At 50.9% G+C, this 14858-nt stretch overlaps 7 protein-coding genes across 7 annotated transcripts; 6 read left to right on the forward strand and 1 right to left on the reverse strand.

Moving 5' to 3' along the window:
- Positions 1–89: 89 nt before the first annotated feature.
- On the forward strand, positions 90–1206 carry mpt (putative DNA repair and transcription factor Ada). Its single transcript, XM_071048972.1, has one exon. The coding sequence runs from the start codon at positions 158–160 to the stop codon at positions 1046–1048; it is 891 nt and encodes a 296-aa protein (XP_070901556.1). The 5' UTR covers positions 90–157; the 3' UTR covers positions 1049–1206.
- Positions 1207–1364: 158 nt separating this feature from the next.
- BJX68DRAFT_264594 (uncharacterized protein) lies at positions 1365–2126 on the forward strand (the record flags this gene model as incomplete). Its single annotated transcript, XM_071044991.1, has 1 exon — positions 1365–2126. One exon carries the CDS (start codon positions 1365–1367, stop codon positions 2124–2126), a length of 762 nt encoding a protein of 253 aa, XP_070901557.1.
- A 1600-nt stretch (positions 2127–3726) lies between these two features.
- BJX68DRAFT_31964 (uncharacterized protein) lies at positions 3727–4765 on the forward strand. The gene has a single exon (XM_071048973.1). The coding sequence runs from the start codon at positions 3877–3879 to the stop codon at positions 4444–4446; it is 570 nt and encodes a 189-aa protein (XP_070901558.1). The 5' UTR covers positions 3727–3876; the 3' UTR covers positions 4447–4765.
- Positions 4445–6228, forward strand: BJX68DRAFT_31970 (BAR domain protein). Its single transcript, XM_071048974.1, has 5 exons — positions 4445–4726; positions 4791–4958; positions 5015–5130; positions 5183–5463; positions 5519–6228. The coding sequence occupies exons 1-5, from the start codon at positions 4600–4602 to the stop codon at positions 6120–6122; spliced, it is 1296 nt and encodes a 431-aa protein (XP_070901559.1). The 5' UTR covers positions 4445–4599; the 3' UTR covers positions 6123–6228.
- A 305-nt stretch (positions 6229–6533) lies between these two features.
- Positions 6534–12083, forward strand: BJX68DRAFT_232284 (putative RSC complex subunit (Sth1)). Its single transcript, XM_071039469.1, has 4 exons — positions 6534–7061; positions 7220–7418; positions 7488–11218; positions 11272–12083. The coding sequence occupies exons 1-4, from the start codon at positions 6969–6971 to the stop codon at positions 11479–11481; spliced, it is 4233 nt and encodes a 1410-aa protein (XP_070901560.1). The 5' UTR covers positions 6534–6968; the 3' UTR covers positions 11482–12083.
- A 237-nt stretch (positions 12084–12320) lies between these two features.
- On the forward strand, positions 12321–13366 carry yop1 (putative membrane biogenesis protein (Yop1); the record flags this gene model as incomplete). Its single annotated transcript, XM_071044992.1, has 6 exons — positions 12321–12374; positions 12446–12820; positions 12880–12888; positions 13001–13064; positions 13130–13187; positions 13249–13366. The coding sequence occupies 6 exons, from the start codon at positions 12321–12323 to the stop codon at positions 13364–13366; spliced, it is 678 nt and encodes a 225-aa protein (XP_070901561.1).
- Positions 13367–13935: 569 nt separating this feature from the next.
- On the reverse strand, positions 13936–14710 carry BJX68DRAFT_264597 (autophagy-related protein 101; the record flags this gene model as incomplete). The annotated part of the gene is made up of 3 exons (XM_071044993.1): positions 13936–14123; positions 14196–14573; positions 14632–14710. The coding sequence occupies 3 exons, from the start codon at positions 14708–14710 to the stop codon at positions 13936–13938; spliced, it is 645 nt and encodes a 214-aa protein (XP_070901562.1).
- Positions 14711–14858: the final 148 nt, after the last annotated feature.

Here is a 14858-nt window from a genome sequence, read left to right on the forward strand (position 1 = left end):
ATCAGCGTCACGATCCCGAGCTCCCAAGCCATCATCCAAGGGTCAGAGAAACATGTGTTTAAGAAGTGCTACCCATCTTGCGACTTCTCCATCTACCTCGTGTTCTTTCTTATTTTATTGAGAACCGCGCCATTAAGCCTAACTCTCTACCTATCAGATGTCCCCAAAACCAACCCCTCAAAAACTCCCTCCTCTCCTCAAACCCAGCAATCCATCAACCTCCTCCTCAGTTTCTACCCCGGCAACAGCCAGCGCCAGTGCTGTCCGCTGGCAAGCCGTCGTAGCCCGCGATGCAAGCGCCACCGGCTTCGTCTACGCAGTGATAACAACGAAGATTTACTGCCGCCCATCATGCTCGGCGCGTCTCGCGCGACGCGCAAACGTCGAGTTCTATGATACTCCGGCTCAAGCTGAGCGCGCCGGATTCCGAGCATGTAAGCGCTGCAAGCCGGAAATTTTGAAGCCTGCTGTAAATCCGCAACTTGTGTCCGTGCAGAGGGCTTGTCGCACGATCCGTGAGGATATTGGTGCAGGGAGGAAGCCGACTCTGGGGAAGATTGCCGGGGAAGCGGGGCTGACGCCAAGTCATTTCCACAGGGTCTTCAAGAGGGTTATGGGGGTTACGCCGGGGAAGTATGCGGAGGGGGTCTTGGCTGAGAGAATTAATGCTGCCAGTGGTGTCGATAGTGTTGGTGTGGATTGGATTCAAGGGGAGGTGAGGGAGAAAGGAGGACCAGCAGACGGGATTGGCGGATATGGGAATGAGAATACCACCCCCATGATTTTTCAACCTTGGGATGACAAGGTGTGCAGTGACTTGGATGCTTGGTTGATGGGTGGGAACTGGGGTGATACGGCTGGGGCTATTGGCCCCGATGACGATTCCTCTATGCTATGGAATGATTTCGACGATTTGATAGCTGCGGAAGCCCAGTTCGGATCGGGAGAGAGCTCCGGTTGGCCATTGGGAGGGGACACCTCTAGTGGTGACTCTCCGGGTCCTGAGGTACTTCATTGTGGGCGGACTTCCTCATCTTCTGGTGGTTAAGCAAGCATCAACTCAGGATATGCTCGGCAATCTTTGTTCATTTTAGCCCTATGCTCGCCGCCATATTCACATACTCACCCTGGGCTTCTGCATCAATGTCTATTGCATGGTTTCCCACATGGATGCAGCCGCCCTGAAAACAATGTCCGGCACTTGTTCCCGGCTACGTCAAACATCTTCTAGTTTGGTTCTCTTTTCTCTCCGGAACTCTACCAGCGTTGATTCAGAGTTCGTGACTATTTCAACGTGGACCATCAGATCCGCGAATGACAGCACATCCTGACAGAAGCGGAATTACTCGACTCATACCATCAAAATGCTTTGGCATATGCTTTTGACCCTGACTCTCCTACTAGGGCCTGGTGTTAAAGCAGGCAGCCCTAGTTCCAGCTTCCCATCCGCCCTCAACCCCTTACAGTCCCGCCAGTCCTCAGATCCGCTGAGCGAACTCCTCACAACGCTACAAGGGCTGACGGCGGCCCTTACCCCAGCCCTCCTTACAGACTTGATAGATGCGGTTCACGACACAGCATATCTTCTGCGTGCTCCAACAACAAATATGACCAAGGCTCTCATCGCCACTACATACGAGCTACTCAATCCGGATACCGTACGCAAGATCTTTGCAGCTGGCACGGCCTTGGGACAGATGATCACGCCTGAGGTCATCAATCACCTAGCGCAGTTTGACATTAATACGTTGTTGGGAAGCCTTGTGAAGGTGTATATCACCGTCAAGAACATTATAAATGCATATAACCCTCTGGTCACGAATATGGCATCTTTCCTATTGGGGCTTGACATTCCCCCCGAGTTATTCGAGTCTGTGCTTCGAAACATCCAGCCTTATGCTACTTTGGTGGCAACAACCCTAGCACGACCTGAGAGCACCGAGATCATCTTCACCACGCTCACTGTCCTGATCAGCGTATTCAGCTCCGCAATCACAGCAGAAAACCTCCAGCAATTAGGCGAGATAGTTGATATAATCTTCAGCGTACTCACGCCCGAGTTCGCAAATGAGATACGCAGTGTGATTACCTCCGACATCCCGGGCTCTCAGCCCCAAATCTCCTGATGGGATGGGCAACCACCTGGAAACCGGGGAGATCTCTGACGCCTCAATTCTTCGGCGGCACGGAGTCTGTTTCGGGCTCTGTGGCGAAGGTAGGACTTTCTTTTTCGGGCTTTGGGAAGTGGAATAATTTATCGCCAGTCTTAGCGGTGGGGGTGGAGAAATGCTCTAATTCTTGGGAATGTATGATATTGCCTACCGTTGTCTCGCCCGTGTAGTTACTACCTAGAGTGAGCTTGGCCAAGTCAGTTGCCATCAGATTGGAAGGTCTAGGATAGAGTCATAGTGGATCAACCATCCGCTTGCGTGAAGATACTTTAATTAACAGTGCTCTATTTCCCAATAGCAGACTATCCTGAATACACAATAATAGCATTAATTTGTTTCTCTGATGTTGCGTTTAGCTATATGGATAAGTGTACTGACCAGACTACACTAGTATAGCATGCTAGCACCAACCCAGAAACTCCTTAAAGATGGTTCCGGGTTCAACCTTGTATTCTAGATGGATTTTATCATCGGGTGTCTTCAAGCTCCGCGCATTCTAGATGGTGCGCGTAAACCTTGGGAGTGCGTTCCAAGGTGCCTAGAAGCGATGCTCCCAGGGGTGGGTTGGTTTGAAGGAAGTACATGCAAACAAGGCACTGACCACGGCGCCCTCGAGACTAATTTCCAGGCCAAACAACATCGGATATAGTCGAGCCCCGGTCACATGCGACAGAGCTTCGATATAGACTGGCGTAGTATGTTCACGGTCTCAATAGCTCTTCTAGAGCCCCGGCAAGTCGTCGGACAGGCTTCGATGTGCCGGTCCTGCCTAAGTCTATCATCGTCGGTGCTGGTACACGCCTCTTACTGCACTCCAAATTCCGAGTATGTGGGCGATAGAGGTTGTGCTACGAAGGTCTGTGTGTTGGGTTTCAAGCGCCTTGTGTAACCGGGACCTTGCTGGATCCGTCTCGCAATTTGACTAGGATATATATACTCACCAAGCTGCTCGAGTCGCCGAGCACGAACCAACGATTTGCCGCCCCGAACTCGAGTTTTGGCGCCACATTGAAGGCGCCAAGTATTTGCGTCAAGAGTGGCCTTATTATGGTACCTGTCTGTGCTCATTGAAACTACTCCTCCCGGTAGGAGTTTACGAGTACGAGTACATCGTACTCCGTATATCGCTCCGATGTCTTGGGACTGAGAGTCGAACTCAATTAGCGGTAATACGCTTGTATTGTTGCCACCATTCATTAACTTGACCAATGATCACTGTCAGAAGTGGTATGTTTGGTAAGAGAATATATTTTGAACGCATTGACAATCACTACTGTTGTCAGACCAGGATCATCAGATACTTTGCATTTGGTGGCGCTTCTGGACACAAAGCGACGAAGATCAATGCAGTTGTTTCATCCAAAGCGCCAGTTTGGCAGTCGATCAACAGTCCCCTCACCTATCAAACCTGTGCTGTAAATAGAAGTGGCAAAGAGTCCAAACCCGAGCCTAGATTATAGTGGGTGGCCCAATCGCCCGGCCCGCAAACGCGTGTCGCTTTGCAAATCTGGGCGAGTCAAATATTGTCTTGATGGTGATACACCTGAAGGGATATCGCGATAATCGATTTGTCCACCCAGCCCATGTTTCAATCCACTAGGTTTCAGGTACACACTACTGACCGTCAACCGGTGGCTGTGAGCCCCGCATCTTACTGGTAGCCGCCAGTGGCCAGCGCCAATTTGAGGAGGTTCCAGTGTTCGACATGGATGGTCCAGCCTTCACACCAGTGCACCAACCCATCTGCTTATCTTGTTGGGGGCTCACCCCCCAGAAACATGGATGTCTGACCCTGTTCAGGCCCAAACCCAGGATCCTACCCTGCCTTTGCGCCCGTGGAGAAGAGATTGGGATGTCTGTGGCGCTTCCGGCAATGGGCTCTGGCCGATTGCGATTGGCATGGTATGGCGTTACTGCCTGTCATTCCTCAACGGTTGCCCAAGCGCTTTTCGGCATTTCTGGTCGCAATGATAATGCTAGCGGATTCACTGCGATTATTAGTGGTTTAGTCAACGTAATAGCATGCACCTTTAAGCCTAGCCTATCTGCGAAACAGAAAAATAAAAAAGGAGATAGAGTGTTGGAGGGAAAATTTAGCTGGGGGTGGGCCTTTCCCATTAATTATCAGGCACTCCCCTCTGCTGTCGCAAGGTCGCCTCTTCTCTTTCTTTCTTCCTTCTGCATCTTTATCGCACCCTTGGCTCTCGCTCGACGCAGACGAGCTTCCTTTGTCCCCTCCTTGTGTGTTCTGGACTTGTCGGTCTCCATCAATTGAAGATATCATTGAACTTGATACTCACAAAGGTTCAATCGTTTACTACCGCATACAGCGTATTTTATATGACGGGCCGCGTCGCTCTGTAAGATTTATATCCATTTTTCGAATCGCAACTCAGGCAGTTCGCTACCATCAGATCAATTTCTCAAAATGAACGTCAACAAGAGGTTCGACCGTTTCAAGCAATGGGCCGGAGAGCGTATGGGTGGTGAGGTCAAGACGAGTGTCTCTGACGACTTCAAAGCATTGGAGACGGAAATGGGCGTGCGCCATGAGGGTAGGCTACCGTCATCAGTCCATCATGATTTGAAATTCCATTAATTTCCCCTGGCAACCACCAGGTATCGACCGTATCCACAAGTCTATGACCACATATGTCAAGTCCATTTCAAAGCGCAACGAGGGCGACGACAAAGAAAAGACCCTGCCCATTGCTCAGCTGGGTGGCAGCATGATTACCCACGGAGAGGACTACGACGCAAACTCCGAATATGGACGCTGCCTCACGAGTGAGTACATTTCATTGAGGACAACATGCCAATCGAGAGTCTGACTGTTCATTTAGTGTTTGGCAGGGCCGAGGAGCGTCTTGCCCGGATCCAAGAAGCCTACATTGCACAGGCGACATCGAGCTGGCTCGAGTCCCTAGAGCGTTCCTTGACCCAATTGAAGGATTATCAGGTGAGGCTCTTTCAGTTTGACAGGCTTCCCATCTCTGATTTGGACTCCACAGGCATCTCGTAAGAAGTTGGATAGCCGCCGACTCGCGTACGATACCTCCCTCTCAAAGATGCAGAAAGCAAAGAGAGAGGATTACCGCGTGGAGGAGGAACTACGGACACAAAAGGTCAAATACGAAGAAGCGAACGACGACGTCCACCGACGAATGCTCGACATCAAGCACGCAGAGCCGGAGAATGTGATGGATTTGCATGCCTTCTTGGATGCCCAGCTGAGCTATCACGATCAGTGCAGGGAGGTGCTTCTCCGGCTGAAGAATGAGTGGCCTAGCGAGTAAGCTTCACCGAATATCAGTGAGATAAGTTCCTTTAGAGCTAACATGAGATAGGCAATCTTATACCCAACCTCCGACTACCCACCGTGGGACACGCTCCCGCTCAAACACTGGACATTCGTTCCATGAGCGGTACGAGCCGCTACACGAAGAGCAGACCAATGCCGCAGAATCCCGGCCCATCATTCGATCGAACACGCACACCCTGGTCGAATCTCCCGCAAGAAAAGTTTACGGGCAGGATACTTCCCCTCACAGGCCTGTTTTGAACCGTACCCCGACATTCGAAGGGCCGGCTCAGCTGCGGCATGTCCAGGAACACCCTGCATCTACCCAGTGGGCATCACGAGCAAACAGCGAGAACTTTATCACTCGAAGAAACAGTGTTCAAGTGCGCCCGGCCAGCAGAGTGATCCCCGAGCCTGCGGATGATGCTGGTTACCAAAGCGGAAGTGTCTCTGATCGTTCGGACAATGGCTGGCTGGAGCCTCGCGCATCACCATTTGGCAACTCGGTATCAAGGCGGACCAGCTCCAGCACGCTGAACAGCTTCCCTGCACACAAGAAAGCTCCTCCTCCACCACCACCCTCGCGTGCGAAGAAGCCTGCACCACCCCCTCCGATGAAGCGTCCCTTGATCAGCGCGGCGCCGGTATAGGAGGCTCGTCGCCTGTCACTTGGCTTGAATTCTGTATAACTTGGTGCTGCGAAGACTATGGACTGCATTATGGGTTTATCATTGTACAATTGCTTGGTCGTAACTGTATTGTTTTCTCTGCAACACCTCGCTGGGCGAGCTTTAAAAAGGCGGATATCGGTTGCGGTTTGCCGGAGGATACGCCTTGCGATTTTGAGATTATGTATCATTGTTAATGCTGTAGGCGCAAACGACGGCTTACTGAGCCCACTATTAACAGATGAAAATTGTAAATTACATGCGATCCTCTTATATTTGGGAAGGCTTGGTGAAGACAGAAGGGTAAGTTCGGAAAAATGGATTTACCGATCCGACCCTCATGATCAGCAGACTTCTTCGCTGGGCAACTCCTCTCTCGCCCTCTGCTAGCACCGCCGACCAAGGACAAAGTCGCGAAAAGCCCGTCCCTTCCCATCCATTTCATCAACACTGTCTTTCCACGCGCTTTCTGGTCTTTATCCCCCCACTCACATCGCGGCAACCTATCTTCCTCCCCTTCCCTGCTGATTGTCCTGTTCGTCGCCTACCGCCCCGTGCCCCCCGACCAGTCTAAACATCACGAAACCTGTCGCCAGGGCTTGATACAGGTCGCTCTTGTCGCATTCATCGACAAAACAACTTGCCTGCTCTCCATTCTCCGTGATTTCGCGCGCTTTGTCGCCTTTCCGTCGCGAACTCGCAATTGGCCTCACGAATTTGTTTTTTTCCCACGTGTTTCTCGCTCCCTGATTTGGACTCAGTCGCATCGAAAACCCGCTTCCCGACGTGTTTTCCATGCATCTGAATAGATAATCGACGCGCTAGAGCATGGCTTCCCTTCAGGCAACCCCCAATGTGGGGGCTGGGAATATGGGCTTGCCCCCGAACTTAACCCAACAGCACATTCAAGAGGTGCTTCAGGTATGGCAACCTTGCCTCACCTCTCTATCCTTTGCGTCCACTCTAGTTTTGTATTGTTCCCACAACCCTTTCTAATCCCATCCATTTCCACATTTGCTGTTATTTCTGCCTCTTTCAACGTAAATGTCTCCCTTTGATAATGGCTGACCATTCCGTAGAAATACAAACAGATGCAGGAACAAGGTGTTCGCCACGATGATCCTGAATACCTCAAGGCTCATAATCTTCTTGCCGCAGTTCAGCGGCAACAAGCGTTTCAGAAACAGCGGCATTTCCAGCAACAGCAGCTTCAGGCGCAACGGCAGCAACAGCTCAATGGCACCGGCCAAGACTCTGCTGGGCCCAACGGAATTAGCAGTAAGGCCTATTACATTACTCTCTGATCCCTACTTTCTGTAGCAGTTGCTTACCAGCTTATCATCGAAGGCCGCAACAACTCCGTCGCGTCCGCCAACATAGCTGTCCCGGAAGCAGCTCCAACGTCGGTTGCGGGCCAACAACAGGCATCGCAAAAAGGCGCCCCAGCTGCTGCCGCTGCCGCCAATGGCAGTTTCTCCGCAGAACAATTGGCGACACTCCGCAATCAAATAATGGCTTTCAAGATGCTGTCAAAAAACCTTCAAATACCACCTCGCGTCCAGCAACAGCTGTTCTCGTCCAAGAAACTCCCCACACCCGCGCCGTCAGATAGCGTCTCTACTGCAGAGAATGTCTTGGAAACAGCTGCGCAAGGCAAGGCCGAGCAAATAGCAACCACTGGAGAGGGAGCCAATGCTAGGGAGTTTTACGAAAGCTTCCAATCGCCCTACGACTTGATTCCTAAGACCATCACCTTCACAGATCATTCATCCCGTGCCCATCGTATGCGTATCCCAGCTCTGATGCCCCCAGGTATCGACCTGGAGCAGGTGCGTGAGGAGAGAGAGATCGCTCTCTATAATCGGATTAACGCGCGAAAGGCGGACCTTGCTGAGCTTCCTGCTAACCTGAGCGCTTGGAACTCGAGCCAAAGCGACTCTGCTACGGGCGACGATTCGCTAAAGCTTAAGGCTTTGATTGAGTACAAGATGCTCAACCTCCTACCGAAACAGAGGTTATTCCGCAAGCAGATTCAGAACGAGATGTTTCATTTTGACAACCTTGGCATGACTGCTAACCGCGCGAGCCACCGACGCATGAAGAAGCAATCTCTACGGGAGGCCAGGATCACCGAGAAGCTTGAGAAGCAGCAACGTGACGCTCGGGAAACGAGGGAGAAGAGGAAGCAGTACGACCAGCTGCAAGCAATCCTCAACCACGGGGTCGAGCTTCAGAACGCGGCCAACCAACAGCGCACACGCATGCAAAAGCTTGGACGTATGATGCTCCAGCACCACCAGCACATGGAACGTGAAGAGCAGAGACGCGTTGAGCGAACTGCCAAGCAACGTCTGCAGGCTCTCAAGGCCAACGATGAAGAGACATACCTGAAGCTCTTGGGTCAAGCCAAAGACTCTCGTATTTCCCATCTTCTCAAGCAGACTGATGGCTTCCTTAAGCAACTTGCTGCTTCCGTCAGAGAACAGCAGCGTAACCTGGCGGAGCGTTACGGCGAAGACCATCAGATCGAGGACGATGAAGACGAAGATCTCGAATCCGGTAGCGATGAGGAAGGCGATGGCCGACGAAAGATTGACTACTACGCAGTTGCTCATCGTATACGCGAGGAGGTTACCGAACAGCCGTCGATTCTCGTTGGTGGTACATTGAAAGAGTACCAGATGCGTGGTTTGCAATGGATGATTTCTCTTTACAACAACAACCTCAATGGTATCCTGGCTGATGAGATGGGTCTCGGAAAAACGATTCAGACCATCAGTTTGATTACCTATATCATTGAGAGGAAACGGAACAATGGCCCATTTTTGGTCATCGTTCCTCTTAGTACACTGACCAACTGGAACCTCGAGTTTGAGAAGTGGGCGCCGGCCGTCTCTAGGATTGTTTACAAGGGACCGCCCAACGCCCGTAAACAGCAGCAGCAAAATATTCGCTGGGGCAATTTCCAGGTCCTGTTGACAACCTATGAATACATCATCAAGGACAGACCCATCTTGAGCAAGATTAAGTGGACTCACATGATCGTCGATGAAGGTCATCGCATGAAGAACACGCAGTCTAAGCTTAGCAGCACTCTTTCTCAGTACTATACCAGCCGTTACCGATTGATTCTGACGGGTACTCCGTTGCAAAACAACCTTCCGGAACTGTGGGCTCTGTTGAACTTCGTTCTGCCTAACATCTTCAAATCAGTCAAATCGTTCGATGAATGGTTTAACACGCCATTCGCCAATACCGGTGGGCAAGACCGCATGGATCTGAGCGAAGAAGAACAACTTCTCGTTATTCGTCGTCTGCACAAGGTTCTTCGCCCATTCTTGCTCAGACGTCTGAAGAAAGATGTCGAGAAAGATCTTCCTGACAAGCAGGAACGTGTCGTCAAATGCCGCTTCTCTGCCCTACAAGCCAGGTTGAACAAGCAACTTGCTACCCACAACAAAATGGTTGTCAGTGACGGCAAGGGTGGCAAAGTCGGTATGCGTGGTCTTAGCAATATGCTTATGCAACTGAGGAAGCTCTGCAACCACCCTTTCGTCTTTGAACCTGTTGAGGATCAAGTAAACCCCGGACGAGGCACTAACGATCTGATCTGGCGTTCTGCGGGTAAATTTGAGCTACTGGACCGCATTCTTCCCAAGTTCAAGGCAACCGGTCATCGTGTCCTCATGTTCTTCCAAATGACCCAGATTATGAACATAATGGAGGATTTCCTTCGCCTTCGTGGAATGAAGTACCTGCGTCTCGATGGATCGACGAAATCCGATGATCGTTCTGACCTGCTGAAGCTCTTCAATGCTCCTGGATCGGACTATTTCTGTTTCTTGCTCTCGACGCGTGCTGGTGGTCTCGGTCTCAACTTGCAGACTGCTGATACCGTCATCATCTTCGACTCGGATTGGAATCCTCACCAAGATCTTCAGGCTCAAGATCGTGCTCACCGTATCGGTCAGAAGAACGAAGTCAGAATTCTTCGACTCATCACATCCAACTCTATTGAAGAGAAGATTCTTGAGCGTGCTCAGTTCAAACTGGATATGGACGGTAAGGTCATCCAGGCAGGAAAGTTCGACAACAAATCCACCAACGAAGAACGTGATGCTCTGCTACGTACCCTGCTTGAAAGCGCTGAGGCCACGGAACAGGCGGGAGACCAAGATGAAATGGACGATGATGATTTGAATGAAATAATGGCTCGGTCGGATGAAGAGATAACGATATTCCAGCGTATGGACAAAGAACGCCAGAAAAATATCCCGTACGGACCTGGTCATAAACTGCCGCGTCTCATGGGCGAAAGTGAACTTCCTGAGATTTACATGACCGATGAGAACCCGGTTGCAGAAGAAACCACCGAGGTTGAATTTGCTGGCCGTGGGGCACGCGAGCGCAAGGTTACTCGCTACGATGATGGTCTCACTGAGGAGCAATGGTTGATGGCAGTGGATGCGGATGATGACACCATCGAGGAGGCGATTGCGAGAAAAGAAGCAAGGGTTGAGAAGCGTCGTGTCAATAAGGAAAAGCGTACACGCAAGGGTGGAGATGGTGCAGAATCTTCGCCCGAGCCATCTCGCGAGAGCTCCGAAACACCTCAGCCCAAGAAGCGTGGTCGCAGAGGTCCTGCTCCAAAGCGCAAGGCAGAGGAGCTCGTCGAGGAGACGCCCCAGCCAAAACGCAAGAGGGGCAGGCAAGCAAAACCTATTGAGACCTTGAGTGCTGAAGATCGAGCTGCTATTCAGCAAATCCTCAACAACGTCTACCAGGCTTTGATGGATATGGAGCAAGAGCTCCCCGCCGACTCTTCCGATAGCGAGGACGGGCCTGTTACGCGGTCTATAATTGAGCCGTTCATGAAACCGCCGCCCAAGTCGCAGTACCCCGATTACTACATGATCATACACAATCCTATCGCAATGGAGATGATTCGAAAGAAGATCAACCGTGAAGAGTACCAGAACCTGAGAGACTTCCGGAACGATGTCCACCTCCTGTGCCAGAACGCTCGAACGTATAATGAAGATGGCAGTATCCTCTTCCAAGATGCCAATGACATCGAGGTAAGTCACTCTTGTGATTTTGTTTCTTTTGTCAATCACTCACATGTATCTAGGCGATGTGTGTGTCTCAGCTGAGAAAAGAAACCCAAAGCTACCCACAATTTGCCAACTTTGATGACTCGTCAGCGGTTGCAAATGACTATTCAATGTCCTCGATCTCTGGAGTCGAGACGCCAAATGCAACTGCCACGCCAGGACAGCCGAAGTTGAAACTCACGTTCAACGCTGGAGGTGCTATGGCTGGCATGAACGAAGACCAGTGATGAAACGGTTGGACCCTTGTTAATACTTGTTTGTTCTAAAGATATCTCGCAGAGATGCACATTTGCTCTTCTCACGTTGTTTTGTTATTAAAGCATGTACTACTCCCATTCCAAGGTTGCTCCTGGGTCGGCGGCGTTCTGTGACTGGGCGGCAGGTGAGCAATGATGGCCGACGGCGCTGTCAGACTCTACCTATTTTCTTGCAAAGACAGGGAAGTGTTTTCCCGAGATTTGCCAATATGTTTACTATTTATCATTTGCCTTCGCCTTTGTCCTTCAACATCCTTTTCATGGCGAGCTTTAGAATTCGAGAACTTCCCCTGCCACATTTGGTCACTATTACATTTCTATAAGTTGGGTCTATACTTCTCTCGGCCTGCGACGTTTTGAGTATCAAGACGATAGGATCGATCGTTTGCGGGGCTTATATTCTGTGGCTCGGTAATCATGCTTGACCAGCTGCTATCTATAGAAACAGACAATATTGATCTCGATCCCAGCGCTGAGCTAAATGCGGAGATTCTAGAATCAAGCAAATGAATAGATAGGTACCAGCTCGTAAACGATCGCCATACCCGCGGCAGAAGATCATTCGTCATGACCAGACAGCAGCGACAGGTTTAAAACTGACCCTCTTGGTTGCTTGTGATACGTCATTAGGCCACGTGACCTGCAGTTACCGCCAGCTCGTCATTCTCCAACTCTGGAGTCTCACTCTTGATAACGGCTCGACCACCCAACCCTCTTCTCCTCGCTTCTGTCTACCTCCATCACTCTTGTCCACCTTTGACTGCTTTGTATCCTCAACTCTTCCCAATTGCACAGATTCATTAAACAAAATGGCTAGCTTCCAGGACCGTGCTCAGCACACCATCGCCCAACTCGACAAGGAGGTAAGTTGTTTGTGTGCGTTTTAAGTGCTGATCCCATATGTGTGGGCTTTCTCGATGGTGCTCGGAAATAGCCCATCTGGTGCTCTCCCATCACCCCTCTAATTACTCTTGTCGCCCTTGGCGAGAAGGAAATTGCTTCCGCACTTTCCGAAGACGAGCTTCTTATCGTCGCACTTGTCCCTCATTTTCGGGTTTGCCTAAGCTACGACCTCAGAGCTAACCAATTCCCGCTATCACAGCTTTCCAAGTACCCTGTCCTCAACAACCTCGAGCGCCAGACTTCTGTCCCCAAGGTCTACGTCGTACTTGGCCTCGGTGGAATCTACACCTTCCTCGTCTTCTTCAACATCGCCGGCGAGCTCCTTGTGAACCTGGCTGGTTTTGTCCTCCCCACCTACTACTCCCTCAATGCCCTCTTCACAGCTGGAAAGGCTGATGACACTCAGGTGAGCTCTCTCTCTAACCTATCGTAAAGGTTGATATGCTGACCCATCCCGTGACACAGTGGTTGACTGTATGTACTCGTGATTCCCTTGCATCCCTGCAACTGCCGGGACAACTCGCCTAGGCATTTCGCACGTGATGCCTTATCGCGAGAGCCCTAAAACTGACATGTGAAACAATAGTACTGGGTGGTCTACGCTTTCTTCACTGTTGTTGAGAGTGCCATCAGCGCTCCTTACTGGTTTCGTAAGTACTCGCCTATAGCGAAACTGGATTAATTGGTAAACAGATACTGATTTGCGCTCAACCAGCCTTCTACTACATCTTCAAGTTTGCCCTTGTCCTCTGGATGGCTCTTCCCCAGACCAAGTAAGTCAATCGCTGCGACAACCTCGGGCAGGTAGAGCGGTGCTAACAGTGTCTTCTCTAGCGGTGCTCAAGTCGTCTTCAACTCTCTCCTCCAGCCCCTTGTTGGCCGCTTCTTCACTAGTGGCTCTACCTCGGCCAACCTCCGGGCCCAGGCTGATGCCGCTACCAAGTCGCAGTAAATAGACCGACGGTGAATATGCACTTGTGGCTGTCTAGCGCAGCCACAAGTCGGGTCTATTCTCTGCGCATTTGGTGAAATAAAAATTATATGATGACGAAAATGATCACGAAACTCGCTGATCTTGAGTTAGATGGCGGTGGTGGTGCGGTGAGAGCCATGGTGGGCTGCATGGTAGTGATGTTGAGACATGGGAAATCTGTTTCTCTTTTCATATGATTGTTGTAGAAGGTTTGCGATCGTCGGTGATAAGGGCGGGGCTGGTCTCGTTCGGTAGGCAGGTATAGGTATTTTGATGCATTTATCTGTTGGGTAAACGTTGTGCACTATTTCTTTGCGCTCGGTTCCTGACTATTTGATATCTTCCTCGGTGACGTTCCACGAGCGAGCTCAGGAAATGTACTGGCCAGTAGAATTGCTATCGGCATACGGGTAGAAAGAACGAGAGGAAAGACAGTCGGCAATCCGCCCTTGATGGTATGTATGATATTGCTAATAAGACTGGGTACCGTAGCCCAGCAAAGAAAAAGCCACCCGGTGGATACTTTACACAGGAAGATTTTCCAGTCATTAATAGAGGCCAAAGCGATTCTGCCAGCTATCTGAACGGGGATTCAGGACAATGCGGTAGGGGAACGGATTCGAGTCGCTGGTCGTAATTGGGGGAATGTGATCTTTCTCGTGGTTCACGATGGTGAGGATCTTCAGCGCAGCTTTCTGTAGCATATTCTCCATTGCCCTGCGAACCTTTGCGCGCTCTGAGCGAGGGTGTTGGTTAGCATCCGGGCGCCTCTCAAGATCAACGCATGGAAGAACAAGAAATGGCATACCAGACTCCGTCCTCGGCGTCGCAATCGTCACCTCTAAATTCCACACCTCCCAGCAAATCTCCTCCTCGCCCTTCCCCGCTAGCCCCGGAAACCACATCCCCGAGCGCCTGCGCTTCTTTTCGTAGAACTCTACAGCAATCCGCCCGCGGACGCCGCCTGTTCCTCCCCCGGTTGCCGTCCCGCCACTGCTAGGGTCGAGTCCGTGTCCGTGTCCCGTCGCGGAAGAGGAGTGCTGGCGGACTAAAGAGGAGATGCGCGAGTCGATGAGGGTTTCAAGATCTACGTCGTTGATTGCGGGGAGGGTGAAGTCAAGCACGTCGAATGTTTTGGGGCGAATGGAAGGGAAGTATCGGTGGAAGAAGATTAGGTTGAGTATTCCTGTTTCGAGGCGGTTAGACTGATTTATGATCTGAAGTTTTGTAGATTGCGTAGAAACCTTTTAATACGTCTCTCACGGTTGTGGTGTCTGCGAATATCTCCAGGACGTACTCTGGAGGGGTCTTGCGGGGCTCCATTGTGACGTTGCCGGGGGTGGAGAGGGAGGGTCCTTTGACTTTGGGGATGATGCGGCGATGAATATGAGGTTGATTGGTCGTATATATTCTGTCAAGTGCTCAAGCTGACTGTCTATATCGCTGGGAGAGTGAGTCGGAGGAGGGCTGG

This window comes from Aspergillus pseudodeflectus (genome assembly GCF_044049435.1).
Source record: "Aspergillus pseudodeflectus strain CBS 756.74 chromosome Unknown BJX68scaffold_11, whole genome shotgun sequence".
NCBI classification, from domain to species: Eukaryota; Fungi; Ascomycota; class Eurotiomycetes; order Eurotiales; family Aspergillaceae; genus Aspergillus; species Aspergillus pseudodeflectus.

What these genes read in the sequence shown, in the direction of transcription:
- mpt (XM_071048972.1), top strand. Translation starts at nt 158, where the DNA reads ATGTCCCCAAAACCAACCCCTCAAAAACTCCCTCCTCTCCTCAAACCC.
- BJX68DRAFT_31964 (XM_071048973.1), top strand. Translation starts at nt 3,877, where the DNA reads ATGGATGGTCCAGCCTTCACACCAGTGCACCAACCCATCTGCTTATCT.
- BJX68DRAFT_31970 (XM_071048974.1), top strand. Translation starts at nt 4,600, where the DNA reads ATGAACGTCAACAAGAGGTTCGACCGTTTCAAGCAATGGGCCGGAGAG. An exon ending in ATATGGACGCTGCCTCACGA is followed by an intron (nt 4,959 to 5,014) that starts GTGAGTACATTT and finishes CTGTTCATTTAG; the next exon opens with TGTTTGGCAGGGCCGAGGAG. An exon ending in CCCAATTGAAGGATTATCAG is followed by an intron (nt 5,131 to 5,182) that starts GTGAGGCTCTTT and finishes TGGACTCCACAG; the next exon opens with GCATCTCGTAAGAAGTTGGA.
- BJX68DRAFT_232284 (XM_071039469.1), top strand. Translation starts at nt 6,969, where the DNA reads ATGGCTTCCCTTCAGGCAACCCCCAATGTGGGGGCTGGGAATATGGGC. An exon ending in ACATTCAAGAGGTGCTTCAG is followed by an intron (nt 7,062 to 7,219) that starts GTATGGCAACCT and finishes ACCATTCCGTAG; the next exon opens with AAATACAAACAGATGCAGGA. An exon ending in AAGATGCCAATGACATCGAG is followed by an intron (nt 11,219 to 11,271) that starts GTAAGTCACTCT and finishes ACATGTATCTAG; the next exon opens with GCGATGTGTGTGTCTCAGCT.